General features: G+C 42.0%; 1 protein-coding gene across 1 annotated transcript in view; it reads left to right on the plus strand.

Annotated features, from left to right (window-relative positions):
• Kcnq3 (potassium voltage-gated channel subfamily Q member 3) overlaps nt 1-27,557 on the plus strand; it is a 264,433-nt gene that overhangs the window by 202,275 nt on the left and 34,601 nt on the right. The window contains exon 2 of the mRNA XM_075960899.1: nt 26,893-26,983. Within this exon, the coding sequence (XP_075817014.1) occupies nt 26,893-26,983 (91 nt within the window). The remainder of the gene's footprint in view (nt 1-26,892; nt 26,984-27,557) is intronic.

Below are 27,557 nucleotides of genomic sequence, written 5' to 3' on the forward strand. Positions count from 1 at the left end.
TTCACCAGAAAGTGGGCCATCTGATGTTGACTTAAATCAGGGTGACTGTCCTTTGAGGAATCCACACCCACACTTGGGTATGTCTTACTTTCACTGACTCTTCTTTGAGAAACCCACACCCGTGCTCCTGAGCATGTCTGGGTTTTTTGTTTACTTGTTTTCCTGAGCACTTCTCTGTTACATAGCTCTCATACACAAACCTATAAGAAAAGACCTCTAGTAAAGTTCCAACACTGTTTCATAAAAATAGACTTAAAGATGAAATTCAGGGATTTGAAATAGAATTTATACAATGTATGATAGAACAGTCTCATTCTCCTCTCTCCTGCCTCCTTTGTTCCTCTTATTTATATCCTCCCCAGCAGCAGTGGCAGCCACATTTTCATAGCTGCTTCCAGGTTTCTGCTGAGAGTTTTGCCTTCTGTCTTCTCTTCCATTGGGAACTTTCTGGAAACATCAATTCATTCTGTTCCATCGCATCTGGGCTCATTAGCATACAAAGCATGTATCGTAGCCTTTTCTGTGGAAAGTGGGTGTCTTCCTGCTCTATAGCTTTCTTAGTGCCTGAAGGTGTTATGCAGGCATCAGGGTGAGAAAAGTCATCAATGGTCTTATCCAGCTGTGAACCTTGCATGCTACAATACCAACTTACAAGATGTTCCCTTTGGTGCAATAGTGGTATGATGGTTATAGGAGTAATCAACTACTTTCTGATTAGTATTGAGGTCCACTTCACAGGACAGAACTCATATCTGTTATTGTGGACCTGTCTGGTCAAAAGCCTATGGCTGAGGAGATCATGGCCCTATGGAGTGGACCAACTGCTTTTGTTTTGCTAAATAGACATGTTGTCACACTAATAACTAAATATTTATGTTTATGCCTAAAGACAGGCACTACTACTGAAGGCAGAATCAGAGAACAGTTGGCAGTGGTTAATACAGACTCCTAAAACTGGTCAAAGTGCTTAGAATAAGTTACTGATGGGTGGTCAGACCTAAATGGGACATCTATTATCATCCCATTCAAGGTTCAAGGAACAACATGGAAGTGGGGGCAGAAAGAATGCAGTAACTGAGTGATGGAGAGAAGACAATATGGCTGCTGCACTCATGAATAGCTGTGGTTTCCTGTGTAGAATATGCAAAGTCTGGCCTGTGTACATTCAGTGGTGGCAATGAGAGGGCCTCATGGGTGCCTGCTCTTCCACTGAGAGCTGTTGGAAGTTGATGGATGATGGGGATGGAGTGACATTGTTTTAAGTGTTCTCCCCTTGATCCAGTGGATAGTAAATTCACACTTTCATGGGTAGCCCTAGTTAAAAACACAGGATCAAAAAAACAAAACAAAATGGCATGAAAGTGGGAAGGGAACCCATGGAAAGGATGGGGGTTTTGGCAGGAATGGAAAGGGAGATAAGAGGCTAAAGGATTGTTGAACATGATCATGATGCGTCATATATACCATACACATTTGGAACTGTCAAAGAATAAATGAAAACAGAATAAAATAAAACAACTTCCAAAATAAAACAATAATAATAATAATCCATGTAGTGAGTGGCTGTTACATACCAGATACAATATAGTGAGATAATAAAAAGCAGACATGCCCATATGATCCTAGACAACTACACAGTTGACAAATTCTATGTAGTTGGAAATATAGACGTTGTTATTCTTATAGTAAAATATGTCTCTGAGATAAGAGATAGACATTAAAACAAAGAATGTGATTAGTCATTATATGTGTTCTTGAGGAAAAGCATTGATTCATGCTTTTTACCCATTGTTGAGTTGACTTGTGAGTTACTGAGGTGTTTTGAATATTATTTTCTGGTAAGTGTCAATCAGTGGATTAATAGGTAAGGAAATCTTGAATTATACAATCAGATATTGTTTAGTCTTTAGAATGTGGTACTGACATTTGTGAAGGGATGGATATACCTCAAAAATATTCTGTTGAATGGGATGATCCAGATAGAAGAAAAATACAGCTTGATTCCATTTATAGTGTATTCATCCCCTACCACACACACAATCACCAAATATAAGCACGTGGAGTGTGGAGTGATAGTTACTCATGGAAAAGAAATGGATAAAATGAGGAGAAGTTGCCAAAAGGTCGAGTTATGTTCATAGGATAAGTCTAGAGAGGTAGTCAACAGCCTGAGAGCTACATAGACAATATAGTATTGTGTCCAGAACATTTACTAATAGTAGATTTCAGGTGTTCTTAATACACATACAAACGGAAACCCTAGATAGTGATAGATAGGTTAATTTGCTTAACCTTGGTAGTCATTTGAATGTCATTTGTAGTTCACCTTAAATATATACATAAAAAGAAAGGAAAAATTGTAAGAGCCATAGGCGAGCTAACTAGGTCTATGGTATCAAGGGCTGAGTTCAGGCAGTGGAGCAATTGCAGTGAAACTGCACTCGCCATAACCCAAAGATAAAGAAGAATCACCAAGTGCAGAAGAAGTGGAGAATCTCAGATGAGCTGCCATTTCCTCCCAGGAATCTAGGAAATGCCATCTTCACACAACAATGCATAAACACACGCACTCACATGCATACACAGAGCCCACGTGCCTGGGGCACTTTCAACAGAGCCTCAATAATGTAGCTGCCAAAATGTGGATGCAGAGAGATGACCGCCCTGTCTAGCTTAGCTAGTGTTTGTCAGTTTGAACTTGATAAGATCTGCTGAGCTTCCCTCTGCTCGTAGCCTCCTGCTCCAGGGTCCCTGACACTGGACTCCATGCTGGGTGATACTACTTCCCTGGGTGAGTGACGAGAGCCTCATCTTCTGTTTATATATCTGTCCAACAGCAGGGTCCCAGCTTAGCTGGATCTAACAGTTATTTCTTCAGACAGCGTGCTTGGGTGTAAGCTTATAGTATTCAGGCTGTTTCTGCTTACACTACTTTAAGTTCCTTCACTTATTTTGGACATAACTTATAACCATAATTCCCTAAATTTTTTCCAACTCCTGCATCCATACATCCACCCTAACACACATGTAACTCCTAACTCTGCCAGTGGATGAAAACATTTTACAGTGTGCGGCCTAATTCTCACGTGCGTATTATTGTCAGTGCAGTGTTAGTGCCCTTCTCAAATGTTTGGAATAGAAATACAAATCTTCAAGGCGATTTGTCCCATCTGGTACTTGAATCCCCTTTCTTGGCTCAGCTGGGAAAGTCACCACTTCTACAGTAGCCAGTGTTACTCACAAACAGCGGTTTCTAGATGCCTGGTTTTGTGCAGCTCCCTCGGGCTGTCAGCCTGAACCGTTTAGCCAGTGATATATGCTGGTGAATGATCTGTGACTTCTTTCAAAGGCCTGGTTTACAGATTCTGTCCCTCTGATTTACAGATTCAGTGTGAATGTTCTTTTGTGCCCACTTCCAAGCTATGAACGTAAAGTATCTGAAACGAGATTAGAAGTGGTGACCATTGTTGGCTTTCAGAAGGTGATGTGTGTGAGCAGCCCCAGTATATCAAGGTACCCAGTTGGCTTCACTTGTAAGCAGGGCCTGATGGTGTAAATATGGTTAGTGACCCCTGTATCTCTGAAGCAAATCACTCAAGTCTTATGCTAATGGCATTAAGACAGTATAAAGTTAGTTCAGCGATAGTGTTTGGAGATGGCTTCTCTGAAAGCGCTTTAGATTAGATCAGATCTTTGGGATGAAGTATTTCTGACTGAATCCTGACGACTTTCCAAGGAGAAAGGGACTATGCAGAGCCAGAGGCGTGTACACACTTCTGCCGTGATGTAATGCAGCTGGTGAGGGAGGGCCTCACTGGAGCTTGCACCACACAGCCTCCAAAAGCATGAATAAAAATAATCCCCTTCTCTGAAACAAGCCTGTCTTGGGTAATTTGTTACACCAGTAAACAACTTGCTAACACAATAAGGAGGAAGTTATTATTCTCTGCTTTGTTCCTAGATTCCATGCCCTTTCCCATCTTGTCTTTTGGCTCCTAGCACACACCCCATGGCATTAACATCTGGTGAGGACTTTAAAAGAACTTAGAGCATGTCACTGCTTTCCCAGCCACATTCTGCTTCTTGAAAATGACTCCAGTAATTGCTGCCCCAAAGTGTCAGCTCTGGGTCAAAACAAACTCTATCCTTTGCTATCGAATGGGAACTTGGCCCTCTCTACTTCAATGGCATCTTCAACCCACTAAAGGCTATTTTAAGAGTTCTTCTCATGTGGGGACCACTCTCCTTTCACTGCTTCTACCAAAAGAGTGTGGGGTCTTCCTCACAAGGCTCATACAGGACAAGTCCTCCAGTATCCCTTTAGGATTGATTCCAAATTTCTTTCAAACTCTTTGCAAAAGAAGACAGACTGGTAGGAACACTCTGTCTTAATCTTAGATGTAATGTTTGGATAAATGCAGCCTCTCCCTAAAATTGTAAGCAAAGGAAGAATCCTATCTTCTAGGAAGAGTTAATCCTTCCTTCTCTTTTTCTCTTCCTCTCTCCTCCTTCCCACCCTCTTACCATCCTTCTGAATAATTGAATTGCCATCGTGTAACCAATCAGAAACAGCAGATTGTAATGAGCAGAATAGAAATACAGCACAGGGCATTACTGAAAGCTTAAAAACAATCAAAATAAAAACAGAACAATATCCAAGTCAAGATATTTGTGTTCTGTGTAGACTGATTTTCTACCACATAGACTAAGGATTGTCCCCTTTGACTCAATTATCTATAATCAACCTAATTTTAAGACTTTTTCAAGGGATTGAAAATGTGGCAGAATGAGAAAACTTTCCTCATGTTTGATTACTAAGGTCCAGTATGATCCTGCAGATTGGCAAGAGGTGCTACAGACCCCGCTAATTGAAACCAATTAGAAGGGAGGTAGTTGAATCAGGGAGGATTGATGATGGTTGTTTTCCAAAGAACATGTTCTCCAGATCAAGGGCAAGTAGATACCAATATCCCCACCTGGAATGGGGAGCACAGACGACAGCCATCACTATCGACATGAGCCCAACCCAGTTAATCAATCAATGAAATTAAACTGTAAAAAGCAGTCATCCTGTGTCTGTTTTAATTGCAGGCTGTCTCCATTTCCCTCTGGAAGGATGCAAATAGAAAGTTGGAATCGATAAATTAAAGCTATCTGAAAAGAAAATATGCTTCTACAGTTTAGATTTTTTATTTATTTCAATAATTGATTTTTTTATGTTGAACAAGCATGCGCTCAACACCTGCTGCCTGCCAGGCATTGTGTGCCCTGCTAAGGAGTCAAGAAGTCAATAAGATCTTGTCCTATCAAAGAATGAACCTCCCTATGGCACCAGTATCCTCCTGCATCAATCTAAGTTTACAAGTAGGCCCACCACTTGCTACACATAATTCAAATGCTGTGCTGGGGAGTAGTCATAAAGTGTGTGCTCTGAAGAAAATTCTTCAGGCCGTCTTCATGCACTCTAAAATGTGGCATCACGTGCTGAAGGAAGTGTGATGGTCATGGCTCACACTACCTTGACAGCAATGACGTGTGCTGGAATCCATACTCTAGTCCCGCTCAGAGTGTCCTTTAACTACTGCAAGATGTTATCCCCCCGCCCCTAGAGAGCATGATAAATTCAAATCCCACCACCTCTGAGGATGGTAAGGTCAATGCCGTGTGCTCTATCTGTGGTCTAGGTGCACCTTGTATACATTTCCACTATAGGACTCTTCTCATGGATTCCATTGATTTTCATAGCTGCTTGCCTTCCTGCCAGATGGACAACAAGTATTTGAGGAGACACACTGTTCCTCATTCTTATCTGAGCCCCCTAACCCTTGGGACATGGCTCAGCTCTAAGGTTGTTAGAAATCTTCCACCCCTCCCTTTTTCTTTCTGAGGGAATCTAATCATTATTTTCAAAAGACTATTTCTTCACCTGTTGTGTTGATTGTGTGGATTTATTCATCAGAAATAAGTGAATGAATTCATGAATGATATAGCACTTTCACACAAGACAGCCAGGGATGGCCATGAACATATTTTAACTTTAGCCAAGTGTTTGTCTATTTCCACTTGTTTCTGCCCCACCTATGTTATTTTTGTCACATCCAAGCTGGCATTGGTTGATATTTTCTCTCTAAGTAAACTCCTTGTCCTTACTCTTGGAAATCTAGCCTTAACTCTAAGCAACATGGTCTGTGAAGTTTCATGTTGTTGCCGTGCTGCGTGAATACACGGTGCTTCTCTGAAAGGCAGATCCACTGGACTGCATTAGAATGCTCATCTCTGATTTTAAATCCTCCGCATCTGGTGTGCCTTTGTTCTCCAGCCTGGTGTCTTATTTCGTATTCCCACCACATCAACTCTCCTGTCCCTGCTTCCATCTCTGAATATTACTCCTCTTGCATCCTCCTAGAGTATTCTCTTTTCCTCTAGCTCAAAACCCTCTTTTTTACATCTTTCTGTTTCCTGTCCTACCCAGAATGATCTCTATTCTCCATCTCACTGGACCGTTCAGTTTGGTGAGAACTATGAACACGTATCCACTGCTTTCCCTAGAGCCATGGGCTTCTCTCTTTGCGATTCACTCAAGGAATAACCTGTTATGAGTTTGTTTTCTTTATTTTAGTTTTTTCATTTTTATTGAAAATAGATTCTTTTCTCTGACAATACATCCCGACCAGTTTCCCCTCCATCCACTCCTTCTGGCTCCCTTTAACCTCCCCTCTCCAATTGCCCTCAATTTCCTCTTCAGAAAAGAGAAGGTCTCCAAGAGACAACAGCCAAATAGGCCAAAACAAAATAAAATAAAGACAAAAGCCCTACTATTGAGGCTGGCAAGGTAACTCAATATGAGTTACCTTCACCTGAGGATAAGGTTAATCCTTCTTTCAATCACAAAGTCAACTAAAAAAAATCTTAATTTATCAAGTTCGTGAAAGTAGCTAATATCTAAAATTTGTGAGCTTCCACATCAGCCCATTAATCTCAAAACTATCTAGAACAAATGGCTAGAAAATAGATTCACTGTTAGTTGTGCCACAAAGACACAAGGCTCACAGTCATTACATGTAAGCAGAAGACCTGGTACAGACCCATGCAGGCCCCAGGCTTGAAGCTCCAGTCTCTGGAAGCCCATGTGTTTCTCTGACTCTTTTGCCTTTCCTTGGGACTCTTTTTTTTTTTTTCATATTGAGTTACCTGACATGACCTGCAAAGTTAAGCCTCCAGATACCTACTTCCTCAGCCTAGGGGTCACCTGTTTAAAGTTTCCAGCACCTCCATAAATAGAGCCACCAGCTGAGGACCATCGTTCAACACATGGACCTGTGCGGAACAGTTCATATTAACTGAGAACTATTTTAGAACAAATCCAGCGCTGCACTGGTAGGAAATGGAGAGAGAGAGGTCAAAATTGGATCTGTCTCACTTCAGTTCGACATCTCCGCTCTTTCCGTGTATTATGGAATGGATGCGAATATGCCTGGGAGTTGTCAATTTAAAAAGAAAATCTTTCCTTTCCATTCCCAGAACATGTAATGAATTTCTTTTACTTTCGTCATCTTGAGCCTCTTTTGTGGGTTCCTCCTTGCCAAGGCTGCAGGGAGGAGAGATTTATTCTCTAGGAGTTACAGTAAGATCTGTGATCATTTCGGTGGGATTTATCAAACCTTCATCAGTTAAGTTTCAGTGTTAAGACTCACTTTACAAGGTCTTTGCGTCCTCTTAAAAATTCACTCATAACCACGCACTTGGCTAAGCAAATTAATAACATAAACAAGGCTGAAAATATTTAACTTCCTTAGAGAAAACTGTTTGTCAGGGAGCCTGGCAAAGCCATTTGCATGAAAACACTTAATGAGCTGCCTTTAAAACATCTTTATTTCTGTATTAGAACAGGCCTGAAGAGACCCCTCTTTGATAGCTTAGTTGGAGTCTGCCTAGGACTTATAAAGCCCATGAGATGCACTTGTTGAAAGATGTGCAGTGGTTTAGACGCCTGGTGTTCTTAGGGACTCTTCCCTTAATATGTAGATATTCAGGGATCTTTTTTGAATGTGTTGTTACAATCAGCCTTGAGAAGATGGTGATTAAAGTCCACATGGCAGGTGATGTGCAAGGTAGTTAACTGTCAACTTGACCAACCTAGAATTGCTTGGGAAGAAGTCTTAGAAAGTAATTATCTGAACCGTGTTAACCTGTAGGCATGTCTTTGGGAGATGGTTTTGATGTTTAATTGGCTCAGCTTGTGGTGGGTAGCACCATTCAATAGACAAGGGGTCCCGAACTGTGTAAGTGTAGTTGAGTGTTAAGCACCAAATGAACAAGCACAGGGGAATTTATTCTCTTTGCTTTTGACCGCGGAGATGTAACTAGCTGCTTGATTGACCCTCGGTGATGAATTGTAACCTGGGGTTGTAAGTCAAATAAACCTTTTCTCCCCTAGTTGTTTTTTTTTTCTTAATATTTAATCACAGCAACAGAAATGAACCCAGGACAGCCATCACTAACCACTTGTCAGTGGAGTGGATGAACAGTTGGGGTCCTTTCCTTTTAACTCAGTCTGGATATGTTTTAAGTCTTTATTGCATGTTGGTGTGTAGATAAATGGGAGCCAATTGCTTTGGTGTGAACATTTCTGACAAATTTTAAGGTCATTGAACAGAGCTGGGCAGAGAAATACACATTAGTGTTTCCTTATAGAGACAAAAATAAAAGTGAAATGCAGAGTCTTTAGATAATAACAAATACGAAGCATTTCTTATCTTTGATTCAGGTGTGCTTTATTTAAATATCAGCTTATAGAATGTAGTCCTTAGGAGCACCCCTATTTAACTCCCAGCATTGCACAATTCTTGGGCATTTGAAAATGGGCTCACAGGTGGCTTCAAATCAGCCTGGAGCATACCAGTTTCTTGCCTGTTTGATATATGCAAGCTTAGAGCAGCAGCTGCTTTCAATGGGCCCTCTCTCCAGGTGTCTGACATGGAATGAAACAAACCTATCTGGACTGTGGTCTAGCCAAACCCAGGACTCCCCCCACACTGCCCCATGTGACATATACATACATACTTATCTGTGCGGCCTTCAGAGAGCTAATAAATGGTAACTGCCCCCCCCTTCTTCAGTTTGCCTGTAGCTGCAGTTGGGTCTTACTTATTTTCAATCCCAGGCAACCACTGCACCCTGATAGGGACTCTTTCAACAAAGGACTCCTCCAAGTTCAGCGCAGCACGGTTTATATTTTGTCTGTGGAATGAAAAGGTGGAAGAAATTAAAGGGGAAGCAAAGAGAAGAATGAAGAGGAAAGGGGAAGAGAGAGGGGAAAGAAAGAGGATAATTGAGGGGAAGGAACAAGGAGATGAAAGGAAAGAGCAAGGAGAACTAAGAGGAAGGACAGAGGAGAGTAAAAGCGTTGGAGGAAGTGGAGGATGAAGGATGAAGAAACAAGAAAGGGGACCACACACTCCACACATCTCCACATTTTTTTCTGTCACATAATATTCTACTTCTGCTTATGATCTATTATTGAATAAAAGATTTTTATCCTAGGTGAAGAAACGAGAGAAGGACATGATGGGAGAATAAAAGGATAATAAAAAGAAGGAAAAGGAGTGAACATTGACCTTGTTAATAAAAAGCCTGACTTTAGTTTGGGGACAAAAATAGACCCGCTTGCTGTTAAGCATGTCTGTCACTTCTTCCATGAAGATATCTGTGTTGACAAGAGACTTGGAAAGGCCTTGAATGCTTTCTGGTTACTCAAAAGAAGCTAGATCCTATAGGTAAAGCAGTGTAACTTTTGTCACCTGGAAATGGGACTCAGACCCAAGTCTCTGGATCCCTCCTACCATAAATGGCTCCATCTTTCTGCTGAAGACAAGTGTGAGTTTGCACAGTGCATTAGTGCCTATTCTCTTCTAAGGAATCTGTATGTTTCCTCTGTATTTTTTGTTTTCTTGTCCTCATTTCAAGGAGAAAACTCAGTGTCACATCTAAAGATGTGAAAAACTGGTCATTGTCCTCACGGCATACTGTCTCTTTCAGTCTTATAATGCATCCTCAGAAAGCATTAGTTACTTGGTTCCCATTAGAATTCCATGAGGTCAAGGAAACTTCATAAATGGATCTGATTTCCTTTCTTCTAAGCTAGGTGTTTCCAAGCCAGAGTTTGCAGTGCCCTGACAAGATGGGAGCAGCCTCCAAAGGGGCCCTCAGAAGTCCCTCTCCATCCATCTCTCTCCCTCTCGACATCTTTGGTGGCTCTGGCCTATGAGTAAAGGAGGGACAGACAAGACCAGCGGGGCATGAAGGGATGTGGTATGTAGGATCTCAGTGCTCGTTTCTTTGGACCAATCCTGGCTTGTTGTCTGAAGCTGCTCCCAAGATGCAGAAGGATCGAAATCTGGTTCTGAAAACCTGGGGTGCAGGAAATTGAAGACCCCAGCCAGAATAAAATTTCCCTTTCTCCAAAATGGTGGGGAGTTGAAAGGAGATATGTGAGAGACAGTGGAATTGAAGGACTTCCTGGCCAGTGAAATACTGCACCATGCCGCTCCGAGAGGGCCAGCACCCTGATGGTAAAGTGAAAGTGACGGGGCACTCCATTAGCAAACTGTTTCCAAACCAGCCGCAGATAGAGATGCAGGCTGGACTCGGAAGGTAGACCTGAGAAAAGATAAATGGGAAAGCCTGTGTGAGGTATTGGAGGAAGTCAATTACTTGCCACTTGATGAATGGCCTGCTGTTCCATAACAATAAATATGTCAAATAAACAGGCTGGGTTTTGGTACTCAGTAAGTTTGTTTGTCAGAGTGTGCCCCAGACTCTAATGACTTCAGACACTGTCATGGTAGAGTTATGGCACAGCAGGAACACACTTCCCAGTAGAGTGTCCTCATCCAGCATTGAGGAGGAGGCTACAAAGCTGTATATGAAGAGTGGCCTAGGTCTGGACAGAATGACCTTGAAATATGGATGCCTGTGTAGGGGAAAGCCAAAATCATGCCTAACTGGTATGGTGACATCAGTGAGGAAGGCAAGACCAGTCAGGAAAGAGATACAAGAGTAGAGGAAGTTTTTGTGTCTACACGCAGGCCTTTCTAGATCCCTGGGTCAAATAAGGTTCATATAAAGGTTTAAAGATCCCTTAGTCAATATACGAGGATAGTTGAGCACATTCTGGAGACAATCACGAGGATGGCAAAGACACCTGAAAGTCTGTCGCAGGTTTAAAAAACAAAGAAAACTTGAAGAGATGCCTTGAAATTTTGAACTACCTGGAAATAGGGTGGCCTTGCAGATGCTTCTGGAAGGGAGGCAAAGTCATCTGGGCAGACTTTGAGGAAGGGGGTGATGACTCTTCTAAGGAAAGGACTTTTGGAGGCCCTGGAAGAAGCCAGTGGTGACAGCTTTGAATTTGAAGTTTCAGGAAGGGTAGGAAATTGACTTCCTGAGAATAGATGCAAGCATGCTAACATGTTTGAGGAGTCAGGGGCAGCCAAGGCCAACACACACAGAAAGAACCAGTGGGCACCCCACTGTGGTTAACACTGTCTTTTGTGGTTGGGTTATATGTCCAAGGGCTCAACCAGCTATGGGTCAGAAGAATATTTAGAAAAATATAATTGATCTGTATAGTTTCTACTGAACATGTGGGCATTTATTGTTCTCTAATCAATAGAGCGTGACAGCTATTCACAAAGAGCTTATATTATATGCGATATTGCAAATAATCAATAAATAACCAAACATAAAATGTATAGGTTGTAAGGTTATATTCAAACACTACAATATTCTATATTTGACACTTAGACTGGGTACCAAGGGCACTGAAATCAGTCCCCTGTGAATACTGAGGGGGGAACTGCATTGTCAAGAGTGCATCTTGAGACCCAATAATTTCAGGTAGGTTTGAATGCTGTTCTTCTCCTTATTCTTGATAACCATGTAGAAACAACGTGCAACTTTTGTCAAAATACCATTTTTAAGGTAAACCTTTGATTCTCGCATAGAAATGATTTTCTTAGAATCATCAGTCAAGCCGGGGGAGTGATGTTGTGAAGGAGTCATTGGGCTGTCTGGAAAAGAGACACACTCATAAATGAGTAATAGTGAATAAGAAATGAGGGCAGACTTGGATTTTCACAGGAGTCGAGGGACAAAAGGCAGGTAAGCGGGACAGAATTAGCATGCTCGAATTAGCTCTGAGTTGCCACCAGATCTTTACAATTACAATAAACAGTGTATGAAAGCGCAAAGAAAAATTAATCTGGAACATTATCATCTAAGAAATGCATAGCTTTCTACTGAAGCATGATTTTACTCATACTTTTTGTATTTTGTATTTTATTTTTCTGAAGTGTTGTTGTCCGTTTGGTTTGGAGAGCATCTCATTAATTAGCCCAGGCTAACCACAAACTCATGATCTTTCATCTTCAGCCTCCTGACTGCTGGTATTAAAGACATGGACCACCATACATGACTCTTACATCTTTTAGAGATTGTTTGCCCATCATGAAAATGGTAGTAATTTAAAGCCACCAGGCTACTGTGAAAATTTGCATGCTGTATGCCTTGCCGTGCATTTGACCAATGTCAGATGCATATTAGGGTCTCGGTGAGGGTCTGGCAAATCTGACAGATGGAGACAGGTGTGAGAAAGGAGCCAGTCTGTGAAAAGCACTGTGGGGCAGGAGAAGACACCATGATATCTGTTGGTTTATGTAAAGATTCTGCTAGTGCCCATATCTACTGAGTTTTTTGTGATTGAATCGTTGTGTTCAGTTTGCACATCCATGGCGGGCCAACTATAATCTCCATGTTTCATGTTCTCCTCACCTAACATGCAGAGCAATATCGAAACACACAGTTTCTTGCTAGAGTCCTTCTTTCCCTATTACTGACTCTGAAGAAGAAAACTACCATGAACCCCACAGTACCAGAGAAAAAATTCTGCCAATCTCAAGAAACTGGAAAACTGTTCTTCTTTAACCAAGCCTGTGATGAGTACCAGCATTACCTGATGTGTCGACTGAAACTTTATGCTTAGGATTTTGGTCACATGTGCTAGATTGTCTACCCATATGTTACTGGTGATCAGGATCTCAGATTTGTGTTTCCAGGTTCTTTGCTTCTTATCCAAAGGTTGAAATTAAGGCTCAGAGATATTTGCTAAGTAGCACAAAAAGCTTAAAGTGAAGCAACAGAATAGTCAGACACACTGTCGAGAGGAACAGTGGACCACAGAGTGAAGGTACTCATGGGTTATTACCTGGGGCTTCTTTTAGGGGAGTTCAAAGGAAAGGGCTTCTGATTACTAAAGGGAAGATCTAGCCTTTATGCAGAGTTACAAGGGGCAGAGTTTGGGTAACTTTGTACTTTGATTGACAGATTAAGATTTAAAATCCATTTCTCTTTTTTTATTTTTTTATTTATATTTTTTTATTAAAAATTTCTGCCTCCTCCCCGCCTCCCTTTTTCCTCCCCCTATCCCCATTCCCTCCCCCTACTCCCCTCCCCCTCCCTCTCCAGTCCGAAGAGCAGTCAGGCAAGGACAATGGCACTGGGTTTTGATCCATTTCTCTTTTATACATGTCTTCACCCACAATGCATCTGATGTTAATCATGTTTATGCCCAATCATGTGTGGACATAGGATGGTAAAATGAAGTTTTTCCTAATAATTCACTTTCAGGACATTGCTTGTCTTATTTGCACATGTGCCTGCTGGATCTGCCTTCCTATTCTTGTAAGCAGAGTATGCTTGAGGAGAATTTAAATTTGCTGGCCATTAAGTGGAAGAGAGAGTTAATCTATATTCAGAGTGGAGTATGCATGTGGTTCAGTTCAGATGGGGGTTCCTAGGTTACTAGCATGTTGGTTGCTAGATTCATTGTTCAGAGAAGCAAGTGTATGCATTGTATGTACAGGTAAGAGTCTCAGGCTGCCCAGTGCTTTGTTAGAAGCATGATGTGCATGGCCCAAACCACGTGGAGTCCCATGTTATTAAACCATCCCCCAGACTTGCCTTCTTCACACAGACATGAGTTGATGGTGGCTGGGTAGTTTTAAGCTGTGAGTTGTGCTTGTTTCTTACATAGCAGAGGGAATCACAAGGTCAGAATAGAGCCACCAAGTAAAATGCCCAGAATCTCTCCCTTAAATAAGATCTGCATAAGAAAAGTACCATGCCAGGTACATTCCAGCGTTTCACCCACTGTCTTTAACCAGCATTATTAGAAAGGCGGGAGCCTGAGTTGGCTGCTATGAAGGTAGAGAAAGCAATGGCTTACATTAGATAACTTCAGAACTTCTGAGAAGTCCTGCTCCCCTTTCTTTCAGAACCTCTGTTCCACAGAGGAAGATTCTTAAGAAATCTTTAGTCCTTTGGTAGGAGACATTTTTTTCTTTCTGATTAAAATGCAAATTTCAGGTGCCATTTTATATTTACTAACCCAGTATAATATTTAATAGTGTGAACAGCCAATCCTGATGGAACCGAGGAGGAAACAGCTTCCTTGTCTATTCTCATGAACAATGGAAAGTTGGGCAATCTTTTAGACGAGCAGTCTGGCAAAATACATGAAGAATCTGTGTGTCATATTAGTTATGTGTCTTATTCCTCCATCAAGAATAACTGGAGGAAGGAAGGGTTTTATTTTGTTTCGTAGTTCCAGAGTAGAATCCAAAATGTGGCGGAGTCACAGCAGCAGGAGTCTGAGACAGCTGGTAATGTCTCATCCCATCATACACAGTCAGGAAGCAGAGGGAGAGGATAGCTCTGTTCAGCTCATTTCCTCCTTTTCATGCAGTCTGGGATCACAGACTGTACAGTGGTGCTGCCTACATGCTAAGTAAGTCTTGCCACCTCAGTGATGGGGTCCAGCCTCGATGGGGTTAGCACGTTCCAGGGTAAAGGCATGAGGATTACAAATATTAGGCAGGACAAAGATATGAAGAAGAAAAGTAACAGAGATGCAACATAATAGAACTGGGAGGGCAATCCAGTGAATATTGAATTTTCCATGTTTATTTTCTATATGTTTATATACCCCAATCCAGAAGGGGGGAGAAGAAGGTGAAAGACTGCTTTAGCGTGATACAAAGAACAAACAGAGCAATTACCTGCTTCAATACCTAAAGCATCAAGCAACTATATCCCGAGTTAAGTATTCTGTTGTTTAGTCAGGACATGCAATGGCACACCTTAGACCAAGCATCCTGTAGGCAGCACCTCCCTGGGTCAAATCTCCTGTCATAGCCTCAAAGGAGCAGGAATGGGCTTTAATTCTCTGACCATTGGTTAAGGTGGAACACACCCACTTCTGTAGGCTCCCACACCCCAGTCAAGCTAATCTAAATAATCCATCACAGGCATTCTCATAGGCTTATCCCCAGGTGACTTTAAATCATGTCAAGTTAATCATCTGTGTTAGCCATCACAAATGATTAAAGATGTCAACATAAAACCTAACTCTCACCTCAAAGAGAGCAAGAGATGGTTCATCATGTATATTTATTGTAAGATGTATAGTCACAGATCAGAAAACATACTCATGTATTTTCAAAAACATGTGCCAACTTGGGACAGGGTTCAAGATGTTTTTAGAGATACAAAACAAGAGAAATTCATAAATCAAGGCATTGTAAAAGTATGTGTCAGGTAAGCGAGTTAAAACAAAGCAGAGAAATCTAAGCTCTAGGTTCCAGATGATAGCTAATGGCTTTCTTAGCTTTGGAGCTGGTGGGAGTTAGTGTTGAGCTAGTACATTCAAGGGAGGTTTATCTGATAGAACAAAAATATTAGGTCAGTCACAGTAGTGGGTGATAAATGACTCTTAAGGGTACTGAAGACAGCCCAAGATAATTCAGCTCTGGATCTGCAACATTCCAGTTCACCATAATCACAGTCTTAATCTGTCAGTCAGCCTTGTGGGACCATAACCTAGACATAGCTGTTTTTCTAGGACCTTAAGTTCAGAGAGACATTGCAGGACGTTCTCATAAAGACTTAGCCTTTAACAAAGATGATCTAGATGCACAGACATTTTCCATTTCGGTAGTCATCTGAGCACAGAGATGGATGCTGCCTCAATATCAGGCAATGAGGCGATGGTTATGCATATTTAGGGCTCTGATGTCACAAAATGTGGCTCTTTCAATAAACATGATTGTTCTGAATATTTTGTAGTCAAGCAGAAGAATGTTTATTCTTTCATAAAACAAAATGCCAAGTGCAGTGTTGTGACAATACAGATTTGTTAAAATTATGTATGATTCTGTCCTTGGGCTGGAAAAGGACAGAGGAAAATGAAAGTAGTTGATTTACTGGGTTTAGATTTCAATCTGATGATTCTCAGATTTTTGCTTCTATTTTTTTTCTTTCCAATGTCTTTCATACATTGAGTGTTTAAATCCAAAAACTTAGACCTGCAGAGGATTAAGTTGTCTGTAGACTAGCACAGTAACTAGGAATTTGTCAGCAGTCGGAATTCTTTTGGCCCGCAGTGGGAAGAGTGGGGAGAGGCTGCTGAAGCCTACGCAGAGGACTAGGAGGCATCAGAACCAGAGTGACCCAGAGCAGGTGCTCTAGACAAGACGCTGCAAAGCCTACCGCTCTCTTGGGAGATCCTGCTCTGTGTGATGACATGAAACAGCTAGAGAGAAAAAGCTGAACCTCCTCTCAACTTGTTAGGCACCTGCCCTCTTTCTATTTTAGATACTCCATTACAGAAGAGGCAAAACACCTGCTTACTTCTCGTTTCCTGTACTACCTTCTCATACTCTAAAACCTCTTCGTAGACCCAGGGAAGAGCAGCAGACCCCTTCAGGACCCAGGGGTGACTTTTACCCCTGGATACTTATAGATGTAGGCAACCTGTATGGCCTCTGCTATGATCTTCCAGGATACAGCACTATGTCCATTGCCTGAAGTCATGCTGATACTGCCGTTCAACCATGTTTTTAAATATCTTTTCTTACCACAGCATCTACCCGGGGCTTCATATCCTCAAACATCGATCTCTACCGTGGTCTCATAGAATAGACAGAGTGCTATTGCCACTTTGAAACTAAGGCAATGAGGCTAAGAGAAATCAAATAGCCCATTCTGTTTCACACTGACTTGAGGCAGAAAAGCAAGAGTCAAGGGCAGACCCTGACTGAGTCTACTGTTTTCCTTGTAGGGTATGCTACTTCCTTTTTCCTGACCTGTATGTCAGGAAAATACATATATTGCTTCCTAAATGCCCATAGTAGGTGCTATACAGTGTTGAATGAACCATTTTCTTTGGACTTGACATCACTCTAACAGGAAAGAGATCTTGACCTCCAGAAATACTATCCAGCATGAAGCAAAGAATGTTTTGTTTTCAGAGTTAACTGAAATTTGCCTTTTGGCTACAGATTTTTAAGTGATGTCTTAATGTCTTTGTTTTTAACACCTTGTTATGTCTCACAGACACTTGCAAAGAAGACGTGCATCTATTGCTTCTCTATCTTACTGGGCACTCCACAGCCCCTCTCTATCTCAATAGTACAATGTATCCTATGAAATATCTTGTAACTTCTGATCTTGATGACAGTGGGTTGAGGTTTTTTTTTTTTATCTAACCTCATGGATTGTCTTTTATAAATTTTCCCTTTAATTTAAAGGAAATTTTAATTTTATACTTTTATGCAGAGAAATATAATTATGTCTACTATTTCCATTTTCTTCATCCAACTCTTCCATCCACCCCAACATGCCTCTCCCATTTCTTATCTTTTAGCCTTTTCTTTTTATACAGAACCTTCTTAAGTCCCTCAGGCTCCTTTGAGCTATCTCTGTAGTTGATCAAACCTTGGACTTGGGATCCTCCGGCTTCAACCTCTCAAGTAGCTGGGATTTAGGCCAAAGTCACTTCTTGAGTGTTTTGTCTCCTCATTAATACTTTTAAAATAAAGCAGCAGTGTTTGGAGTCACCACTATTGCCCTAGGCTTTTGTCTGGATGGCACTGTGTACCATCTTGAGCATTAAGGCAAATTTCTTCATGACCCACCAAACGTTCTGGGGAATTTCCATCATGGAAAGACTAGGGATTCAGAGTTGGATTGGCTATGCCAGAGTCTCATGTCCAGCCCCCCACTGGCTTCTGAATCTTCATCTTGAAGTGCTGCCATGTAAGTATATTTGGAGTTAATGGCTGTAAAATCTGTAATACCAAGCAGTAGACACTCAGGGAGTTCCACTTTCCTTCCAGTTTGCTGACAAAGGCATGCCCACTTACAAATTATTTATAATTGGGAGCATAAACTTGAAGGCAGACAGGAACTGAGATTAAATTCTGACCTCATTAATGGTTGTTGTGTAACTTTGGCTAGATACCTTAATTTCTCTGCTCCTTCAACACCTCACATTTCTTTTGAGGACCTCCAAGAATTGTTATGAAAATGAATGTACCTTAAATTGGGGATAACTTAAGATATTAAGTTAGTGCTTGGCACATTTTAACAATCATTACGATGAATAGAATTATTATTTTATCATTACGATAAAACAGTGTCTGGAGAACATATAAATTATCAGATGCTGGAAGTAGTTGTTTTCAGTCAGTACATCGAGACATCACCTTTGTAGAACTCCCAAATGACACTAACCTATATGTCAGCATCTTTCACACACTGTCAACTGTAAGGCATTATAACTACGAAGGAGAAACTTCTAGTCAAGCTCTGTTGGTCATTTGGGCTAACTCTCCTTCTAGAGATGTGAAGACGAGAAAAATATGTATCTGACAAAGGCCTTTTGTACCTTCCAGTTCCTACCATTCTCATGCAATGACATACAGCTTTCACTTAAGATACCTAATGCCCTTGTCAAGCCGCCACCTCATCACCCTTGAATCATTCAAGGCTTCTGAGTGATCTCCAGCATCCTTGCTCCTTAGCCAATCCAGTTCCCTTATGTGAGGGAAAGCTGCTTGGTGGTAGAGCAATTGCCTAAGGCTAAGGATGTTCTGGGTTCAATTCCAGTCCCACAGAAGGAGGAGGAGAGGGAAGAGAAGGAGGAGAGAAATTGGGAAGGGGAAGAAGGAAGAGGGGAGGGGACAGAGAAGGAGGAAGGGGAAAGGGAAACATGAAGAACAAATAATTCAAAATGGTATGGTGTTTGAACAGATGTTTCTAAGTCAGATACAACATGCAAACCCTGACTTAGTCTTTGTCCATCATTCATATTCATTTCTTCAATGAGTCCTTCACAAAATGTGAATATGCCTGTTTTATCCATGTAGTCAATTCTTTTAAAGTGCCCTGTGGTTAGCAAGGATGTTTTAGGATTCAGATTCTTTTTTTTTATCTTTTTTTTCTGTCTATCACCAGACATATAAATTGCTTGAAATGATGCTATTCACTGGCTGCTATGTTCACTTGGAGAACTGGAATGATAAATATTTTCAGCATTGTGGACCAGAAGGTCTCCATTGCAGCTACTCAGTTCTGCTGCTGTGCATTAACAGATGAGCATGGCTGTGACCCAATAAAACTTTATTTACAGAAACAAAACTGCAGGCTAGATCTGGTCTGAGGAGCATCGTTTGCTACCCATGAATTCAGATGGTCAAAATCTGCACTAGTTTATATTTCTGTCCATAGGACACTCACGTGGATTTAGAGTTAGGATTAGCCAGGACTTGTTATTTATGCACGATTCCTTCTCCTTTCCAAAAACACAGAAGTTTTAAATGACAACAGTATTTTATATACTGTTAAATCAATGTTTGGAATACCTCTTATGAGTGCAAGAAAAAAGAAACTAGTATTTGATTAGTGCCCTGTTCTATTAGTGCCAAATGCTAGGCACTTTGACATGTTGACACTTTTGAGTTATTATCATTTAGTGCCCTGACTGTCCAGTGAGGGGAGAAGAAAGATTAGTCCTTACCCCAGGGCTCTGGTGAACTCTTCTTCAAGGGAATGATTGCACAAGGGAACTGGAGATTCACACGAAGCAAAAAAGGTGAAATGTCTCATAAGTATTTTATCTTAAAAATATGTGATTGCAATGTAAAATCATCTTCTGTATCTCAGAGTTGAAATATGGATTAGAATTGTATTTGTGTTCTATCTTTTGAAATGGGCAAATGCTGAATTTAGCCTTAATTGGAAGTATATTTAAGGGGATTATTTTTTTAAATACTGTTTTTATTTGTTCTTTGAAAACTCCGTGCATAATATGCAATGTATTTTGTTCATATCTACCTCCTACTAGCTCATACTGAGTCCCTCAGAACCCACAGCCTACCTCCTTTCCAGGTTCATTTCATCTTCTCCTATTATTATTGTTAATTAACATGGAGCCACACACGTGCCCAGGTGTGGGCTATCTTCTGGGGAATAGGCACGCTACCAGCAGCGACACAACTGTGAAAGGCCAAAGTCATATGACTTCACGTTTTATTATTTCAATCCTCTGAGAGGAGGGAGGGGTCGCAATGGTTAATTTTAATTGTTAAGTTGATAAACTTAAGAAATGTAGAGAGCCTAGTGGAGCAGCACATGTCTAGGCGAGAAGTGTCTCTCTAAACGCCTTCATAGGGGCATCACCAGAGAAAATTACATGAGGAGGCTCTCATCCAGAGGGAACTAATCCCTTAATGGATGCATAATATGATAGCATTATTTGATAGCAGTATAGTGTAAGAGGTGGGGGTCTAGTTGGAGAAATTAGGTCACTGAGTCTGCCTCTTGTCTTTGGCCCATCCCGTGTTCCTTCTTCACTTCTCTGCTACCCTGTGGTAAACAGATCTTCTCTAGGACACACTTGCATGATGCTCTGCCCAAATGCATAAGGGCAAACAGCCATGACCCAACCTTCTGAACCTTCATACTAAAATCAACAATTCCTCACCTTTCAATGACTCTCTTGGTGTTTTGGTTGTAGAGTTAGAAAGAGGAGCTGTTACAAGAGACTGGGTGAGGTTTGAGCCCTTTCAAGGACCAGTTGGTTTGTCTTCAGTTTTTCCATTCAAGAACATCCTTTGCTAATTGTATTGTATTTCAAATCTCCCTCAGCCAGTTGTGATATCACAGGTCCAAAATTACCTCACTCGGGTAGGATTGTGAGTTTAAGGCCAACCTGGGATGTGTATAGTGGTCCTCTCTCAATCAATCAATCCATCATCAGCTCTCTCATAATTTCTATCAGCCATCATACAATCCTGCAGGGTGTAAGATTAGCCTTTTTACTATGTCAATGACTTTGACTGAGCTACTCAATGAGTCTGCTGAAGTAGCAGATGCTGATATGCAAAGCCATGTCACTCCCATGACAATTGTCAGTCACACTAGCCTGAGCTCCTATTAGGAAAGTACCTTTAAGTTATGAGAAGATTTTATGCAGTGTGAGCTCTCCCACATGCCAAGAGTTTGGTAGAGTATTCAGAGAGCAGAGATCCCTTTGTTTGCTACTCCTGTTTTATGAATAAGGAAGTGAGATTTCAGGAAATTACAATCCATTCAAAGTCTTCTGGTTGCTGGGCCAAGATCTATCCCCTAATAACCTGATACTTCTGTCTTTTGTGGTATAAAAATTTCCCCCAAAGCAGGGTATCACACATGAGAAATAAGCTCTCTTTTCTCTCATTCTTCCTTCTCCTTTTGTTCCTCCTCTTCCTCTTCCTCTCCTTCCCTAATTCTCTCCTCCTCTCCCTCCCTCCCTTCCTCCTCCTCTTCCTCCCTCCTCCTCTTCCTCCCTGCCCCCCGCTTCACGAGTTCAAATACGGTTCCCAGAATCATGTCATCAGCCCGTGGAGACTCAGCTAAAGAAAGCTCTCTCTAGCAAAACCGCCTTAGTGACTGTTTGAAGAAGCCCATTCCTGAAGGGTTCATTATTTGCTGACTGTTAGGTGACTGGCACTTTTATTTCAATACCATGCAGGTGTCTCAAACACAAAAGCTTGCTTCATGAAAGCAAAGTCTACAGCAAGATGAAATTCTCAGTCTGTAGTAACCTAGTCACAAAAAATAGCATCCTATCTCCTTACCATATCCTACCCACTAGAAACAAGTTCTAGCCTCTTTTAAGCAGTGGGAATTCCCCAAGGGTGTCATTAGGCTGGATCTATTCTGAGGGCCATCTTAGGGTCTACTTGCTATAGCTCTGCTGCACAGCCTTTAATCTTCTCCTTTGTTTTCAGGGAAACATAGCAGGTGCTTGCAGCCTGCAGAAGATCCTTAAAATATAACCCTGAATCTCTCTGTGGCATCTGGTAGCTTGGAGTACAAAGTTGGGGGCCAAATGAAATTGCTTTGTTGATATGAAACTTCGTATTCTGTGAGCAATGCAGTGGGGACAATGGGAAGCTGGAAGTACCTAGCTAAGGGCACCTATCACTGTCCCTCAGGGAGTAACAATGTGATATGCCAGAACCAGGACAACCCTGACTTCATATGGAGGTGTCAACTGTGAGCTGGGTCAAAAGACATTTTTTGGTGGCATGCTAATGAAATTGGTATATATTTCAGCTGGCGTTGTTAATGCAGAGGAAGACAGAGAGCTGCCTGGTCTGAAGAAAGCTTATCGCCAGGCAGAAGTCTCCACCATCCAAAAAGATAGCATGCCTATTGGGAGGTTGGATGAATCCAGAAAGCTCCTTAGAAAGAGCAAGAGTGTGATTCTGACTGATGTGGATAAGGCAGTGTGTGATGGAACTGAAATACAATCTTCCTGGCACTTCTTCTAACTTTGAGTAGATTTTCCAATTTTAAATAAATAGTTTGGAGTCATGATGAGCTAGCAAGTGAGTCTGTCAGCCATGTGGCAACCAGTTACTAGCATGACCCATGCAAGCTAGAATTCACTCCTACTGAAGCTAGCACATGTCAGGTCTACACGATGTGCCAAGCATGCCCCTATGTGGCCCAAGAGCATTCTCTCCTTGACTTCTCACAGCAGTGCTGAATTGGGGGCCTGTGTCATTACCATTTCTAATGTAGCACAGTTGATATCTGAACTCAGATTCTTCCATCCTGATCCAAAAAAAAAAAAAAAACCAGCCCAGAAAGTCCTCTTGTACCATTCCCCTTAGTTACATACTATCCAGATGTAGCCACACAGACATGGAGAAAAGAAAGAGCTTCCCAACGCTTATAGAGAGGGTAGACAGCAGAGCTTGAAATAGAACTAAGACAGAAAGTTTCTTTAACTATTGCCTAGTGCCATGAGCTTTGCTCCCAAAAAGAAGTGATAGGAGCCTTACTTTATTAGAACAGTCTAAGATGTGCATTGGATGTCCAGAACCTAGAGTGGTCAGACCATGTCAGAGAATACATGAGATACTGATTAAAAACAGAATCCTTTGTGAAAGATCAAAAGGGTCCCCTTACACACAAACACTACTGTCTGGAAAGCAAGAAATAAAATTATAAGCTCTTGAGAGCCAAGTATGGCCCACTCTCAACTCCTAGTGATGATCATCCAGTAGTTTGTTGAGGAAAAGAGGGACATCATGATAGAGGAGGTGACTGATCTGAGCTTCAATAAAAAATACTACATAGGGATGGTGACATAAATGTGGACATTTTCCACCTCTTTAGCTCAGAGTCATGGCAAGCCTTCCTTCACCTCCATGTCTGAGAAGTGGCCTGTGTCCTCCTGTGTGCCCTCCTGGAGGAGGTCTGGTACTGAGCGGACCTAGACAGGACACACTGGGCCTTATACTGACCACTGGGGTGACCCTTCTGTGCCTCTACCTGACTCCTCCAGCTCCACCTTGGCTGAAGGTTAATAGAGGATGAGAAAAGACTACTGAGGGAGACACATGGACGAGACAGTGGGCATGAGGATCGCCTTGACACTGACCAGTATTGCTCTCAATCACAGCCTAGTACTGTAGACAGAAAGACCCTGGGGGACTTCCATGGGGAACTCTGTCAAAATCTCTCCTTCCTTAGCCTGAAGACCAGAGGGGAGGGAGAGGATGTGATCACAGAGTGGAAGGTGGGAGGGAAGAGAAAAAGTGGAGGAAGAGACATTGGGATGAGTGACATAGTGAGAGGGAAGGGGAGGGGCAGTCAGGGCTATGGAAGGGAAGCCCAGATTGACAAAGGGCAAAGAAGGGAAGGAGAAGAGGGCTCAGTGAGGCACCCAGGGTTCACAAGAAAAGGAAGGAAAGTGGAAGACAGGACTGTTGCTGCCCAGATACATCTGGCCTCTGTCATACAGATTGACTGCTGAAATAGTTTTTTTTTTAAAGACATTTTGAAATTTTCAAGAAGCTGGAAAAAAAGTCTCCTCTTCTTAGGGTTAGAAGGGCTTCCTAGATGATTTCCATTTCATAAATTACTGGTCTTTCTCCAGTTTTAGAAAGTAGATCCCAGTAACACTGGTGAGGAAGGACGTGCATAACCAGTTTGTGGTGGTTGACTGCCCCCTGCTGGCAGAGTCTGGGTTCTGCATGCTATGGGCTGTTAAGAACTGGGTTGAAACTAGGTTTAACTAGGTTTGAGTTAAAGCTGAATACCCCACCTCCTCTCCCAGACTGTCCAGGATATCATACTCTCACAAACTCTGATCTTAGATTTTTTATTGACAAAATGTGGAATTTCACTTGGACCTCAAGTGCATCAGATCCACATGAAGCTTATCTTCTCAGGCCCGAGGCCACTCCAGAGCTTTCCAACGTCAGTTTTCAGTGTTTCCCTAGCAACAAGATCCTCAGTGTGGTCCTCTTACTCTTCCTGCAGGAGGATTCTCTTTCAGGAGCCTCTTGTCAACTCCTCAGCCCTCTGGTATTGCCAGCCAGGACATCAATCCCTGACCACTGCCCCTGTTGAACTGACTCTGTTCACAGATGTAAAATCAGATGCCTCCACTATCCATAGTTGGTATGTGCAAGGATGCCCTGTGAATACCCAAATGGAAGATAAAACTAAACTATTCGTACTATATTTTTCTATATATACTGCTTGCCAATGATAATGGTTCATTTACAAAGTAAGCACAGTAGAAGATTAATGGCAATAACCAACATAAAGTAGAACACTTACAGTAATAAATTGTAATGAAATAATTTAGTATCCATCCATGGCTGATTTCTGGAGTTGGCATTTAGTAATTTCAGACTAGGCTAGCAATGAATGACTAAAACCACAAAAAGTAACGACAGATAAAGGGACGCTGTTATATGTAGATATCGTGTGTGTGTGTGTGTGTATGTGTGTGTGTATTACTAAGGATTGAAACCAGAAATTGATATATGCTAGATGAGTATTCTACCAATCCAATAACCTGTATGTGTGTGTCCATGTGTGCCTGTACCTATGTGTGTGCATTTATGTGCTCATGTTTTTGTGAAAAAGGTGTGTATGTGTGTGTGTGTTCTGTATCTTTGATGCCAGCAACAAGGAATTACTGAAGTCACTTTGATGCCTTCTTTAAGCGACTGTGGGTTACTTAGAGCCCTGAGCCCTGAGGTCGTCACTGGGTACAGACAGGAGCTGGTACATTCTCTGCTGCCCAGGAGTGGAGTTTGACAGTCCAAGCAACCCAGACCACATGGTCATCCAACTCTGAAAGTTAGATGCACTTGGCAGATTCCTATCCCATACTGAATTTTCTATCACTCTGTCTCACAAATTGCTGCTATCTTGGTGGATCATAATGATACCATTTCTCTCTGTAGTTCACAGTTTCTGAGCATCAGTGGTCTAATTCGGCCCTGTGCTAAGGCTTCAGAGAGCATCAATTGAGGATTGGGAGGGCTGTGTTTCTTTCTGGATGATTGATGACCAATTCTTGGTGCTGTAGGGCAAGTCCTACTTTCATGTTATCAGGAACTGGGAGCAGAGGTCAGATCCCATGAGCCACAGCAGCACTTTGCTACCTGTAATCCTCACAGGCGCTTTACAATGCCAGCAAAGGGTAGTCTAGCTTTAGTCTGAGTAGATGGGACCCATGCAGTGTGACACAGTCACAGGCATGACGATAACAAAGCAAGCAAAGAAAGAATGAGTCTTGGGGTCTGCTTGTGCTCAAATGAGGCAATCATTCGAGGGATGGAGTCACTGGGAATACCCACGTGTGTCTTGTGGAGTCTTCCCCAGGTTTTTGTGCACACCCAATGAGAGATAGGGGAAGAAGGCTACAGCCTGAGGAAAGGTTTCTACTTCTGTCGTATGAATTCAGCTCTGGAACACCAAGTTTATCTTTGTGCACCAACCCAGCCTCAGAATACACTTCCTTGTTCAATCCCAACTAAAGGCAAATCTCACAGAGCTGGGTTGGTGTTTTGTGCTGTAGGGCCAAGCATTTAACGTTTTACACCATGTTGGTCTTGAATATCCTGCAGAGGGAGAATGGTCATATTGGCCTTGAGCATCACTTTAAGGACGATGAACTGGCAAGTGTGTAATAGCAGGAGGCAGACGCTGACCAAATGTAGTGAGGGGTGATGGTGTTGACATCATCAATATCACTACCACCAACACCGCCATTATCCCATGAGAAGAGGATTTGGGGCACAAAGTGGGCAGATTTTTGGAGCTGTTCATTTCAAATAAAAGGCCTAACACACCCAAGGGGCTGGTGATTGTGGTTAAATTTCTAGACAAGGTTGGAGATGGAGATATAGCTAGGCAGATCATCAAGTATATTGATCAGAAAGTATGTTTCAAGACACCAAAAATCAAAATCCAAGTAGCTGATTCCCTCAAGTAGATGATTAAGTAACAATGTGCACCTTGCTTAACCTCTTTCAGCCTTGTTCATCACCTTATCCACCTCCAGGGGTGATTTGGGAAATAAACGCTGTAACCTGTAAAGCGTGTGGCACTGCCCCGTGTACTCGCTGGCATTTTTTGCCATGACCTGCTGGACCAGCCAGGACTAAAGCTCTTTTCTTCTTTCTTCCTTCCCTCTAGATTCTTGATTGTCCTGGGATGCTTGATTCTGGCCGTGCTCACCACCTTCAAGGAGTACGAGACTGTGTCTGGAGACTGGCTTTTGCTGCTGGTAAACTCTGGGCCATTGGCATTGTCCTTGGGGATGGAAGCTATAAGTCACTTTCAGCTGTAGGGAATCAACCTCTGGAAACTAGTATCCTACTATCTCTAGCCAAGTTTAGGTCCAAGAAAAAGCAATGGTTCCCTTGCCTGGCCAGGTGTAAAGTAGGCGTAGCCTTCCTCATGATGATTTACCATTCTTGACAGAGACAAGGGGCGGACATACAAGTCCAAGCCAAAACCATCATGTATCAAATGATAAGATATAGCTTTATGGCCCTCCAAAAGTTCACCTAAAGCCATACTCCATCCTAAACCCTGAGCCCCCTTTCATTTCTCAAAAACGTAAACACTAAGGATAATACTAAGAAATTCTTGAGGTGATGACTGACCCCAAAGCTAAGGTGAGCAACATTGGCCGGCTGGTCATGCCAGTGTCTGAGCATCCTGGAGAAGATTGGCAGATTGTGTTTGACCTTACCCCTTCGGGATTTTTAATAAATTCAAGAGACTTTCAAAATAATTGGTTGGGATGGAATCTTCAGAAAAGAAACAGACATGGGTTAGCTCGGCATGGATAGTTA

This window comes from Microtus pennsylvanicus, chromosome 2, assembly GCF_037038515.1.
Source record: "Microtus pennsylvanicus isolate mMicPen1 chromosome 2, mMicPen1.hap1, whole genome shotgun sequence".
NCBI classification, from domain to species: domain Eukaryota; kingdom Metazoa; phylum Chordata; class Mammalia; order Rodentia; family Cricetidae; genus Microtus; species Microtus pennsylvanicus.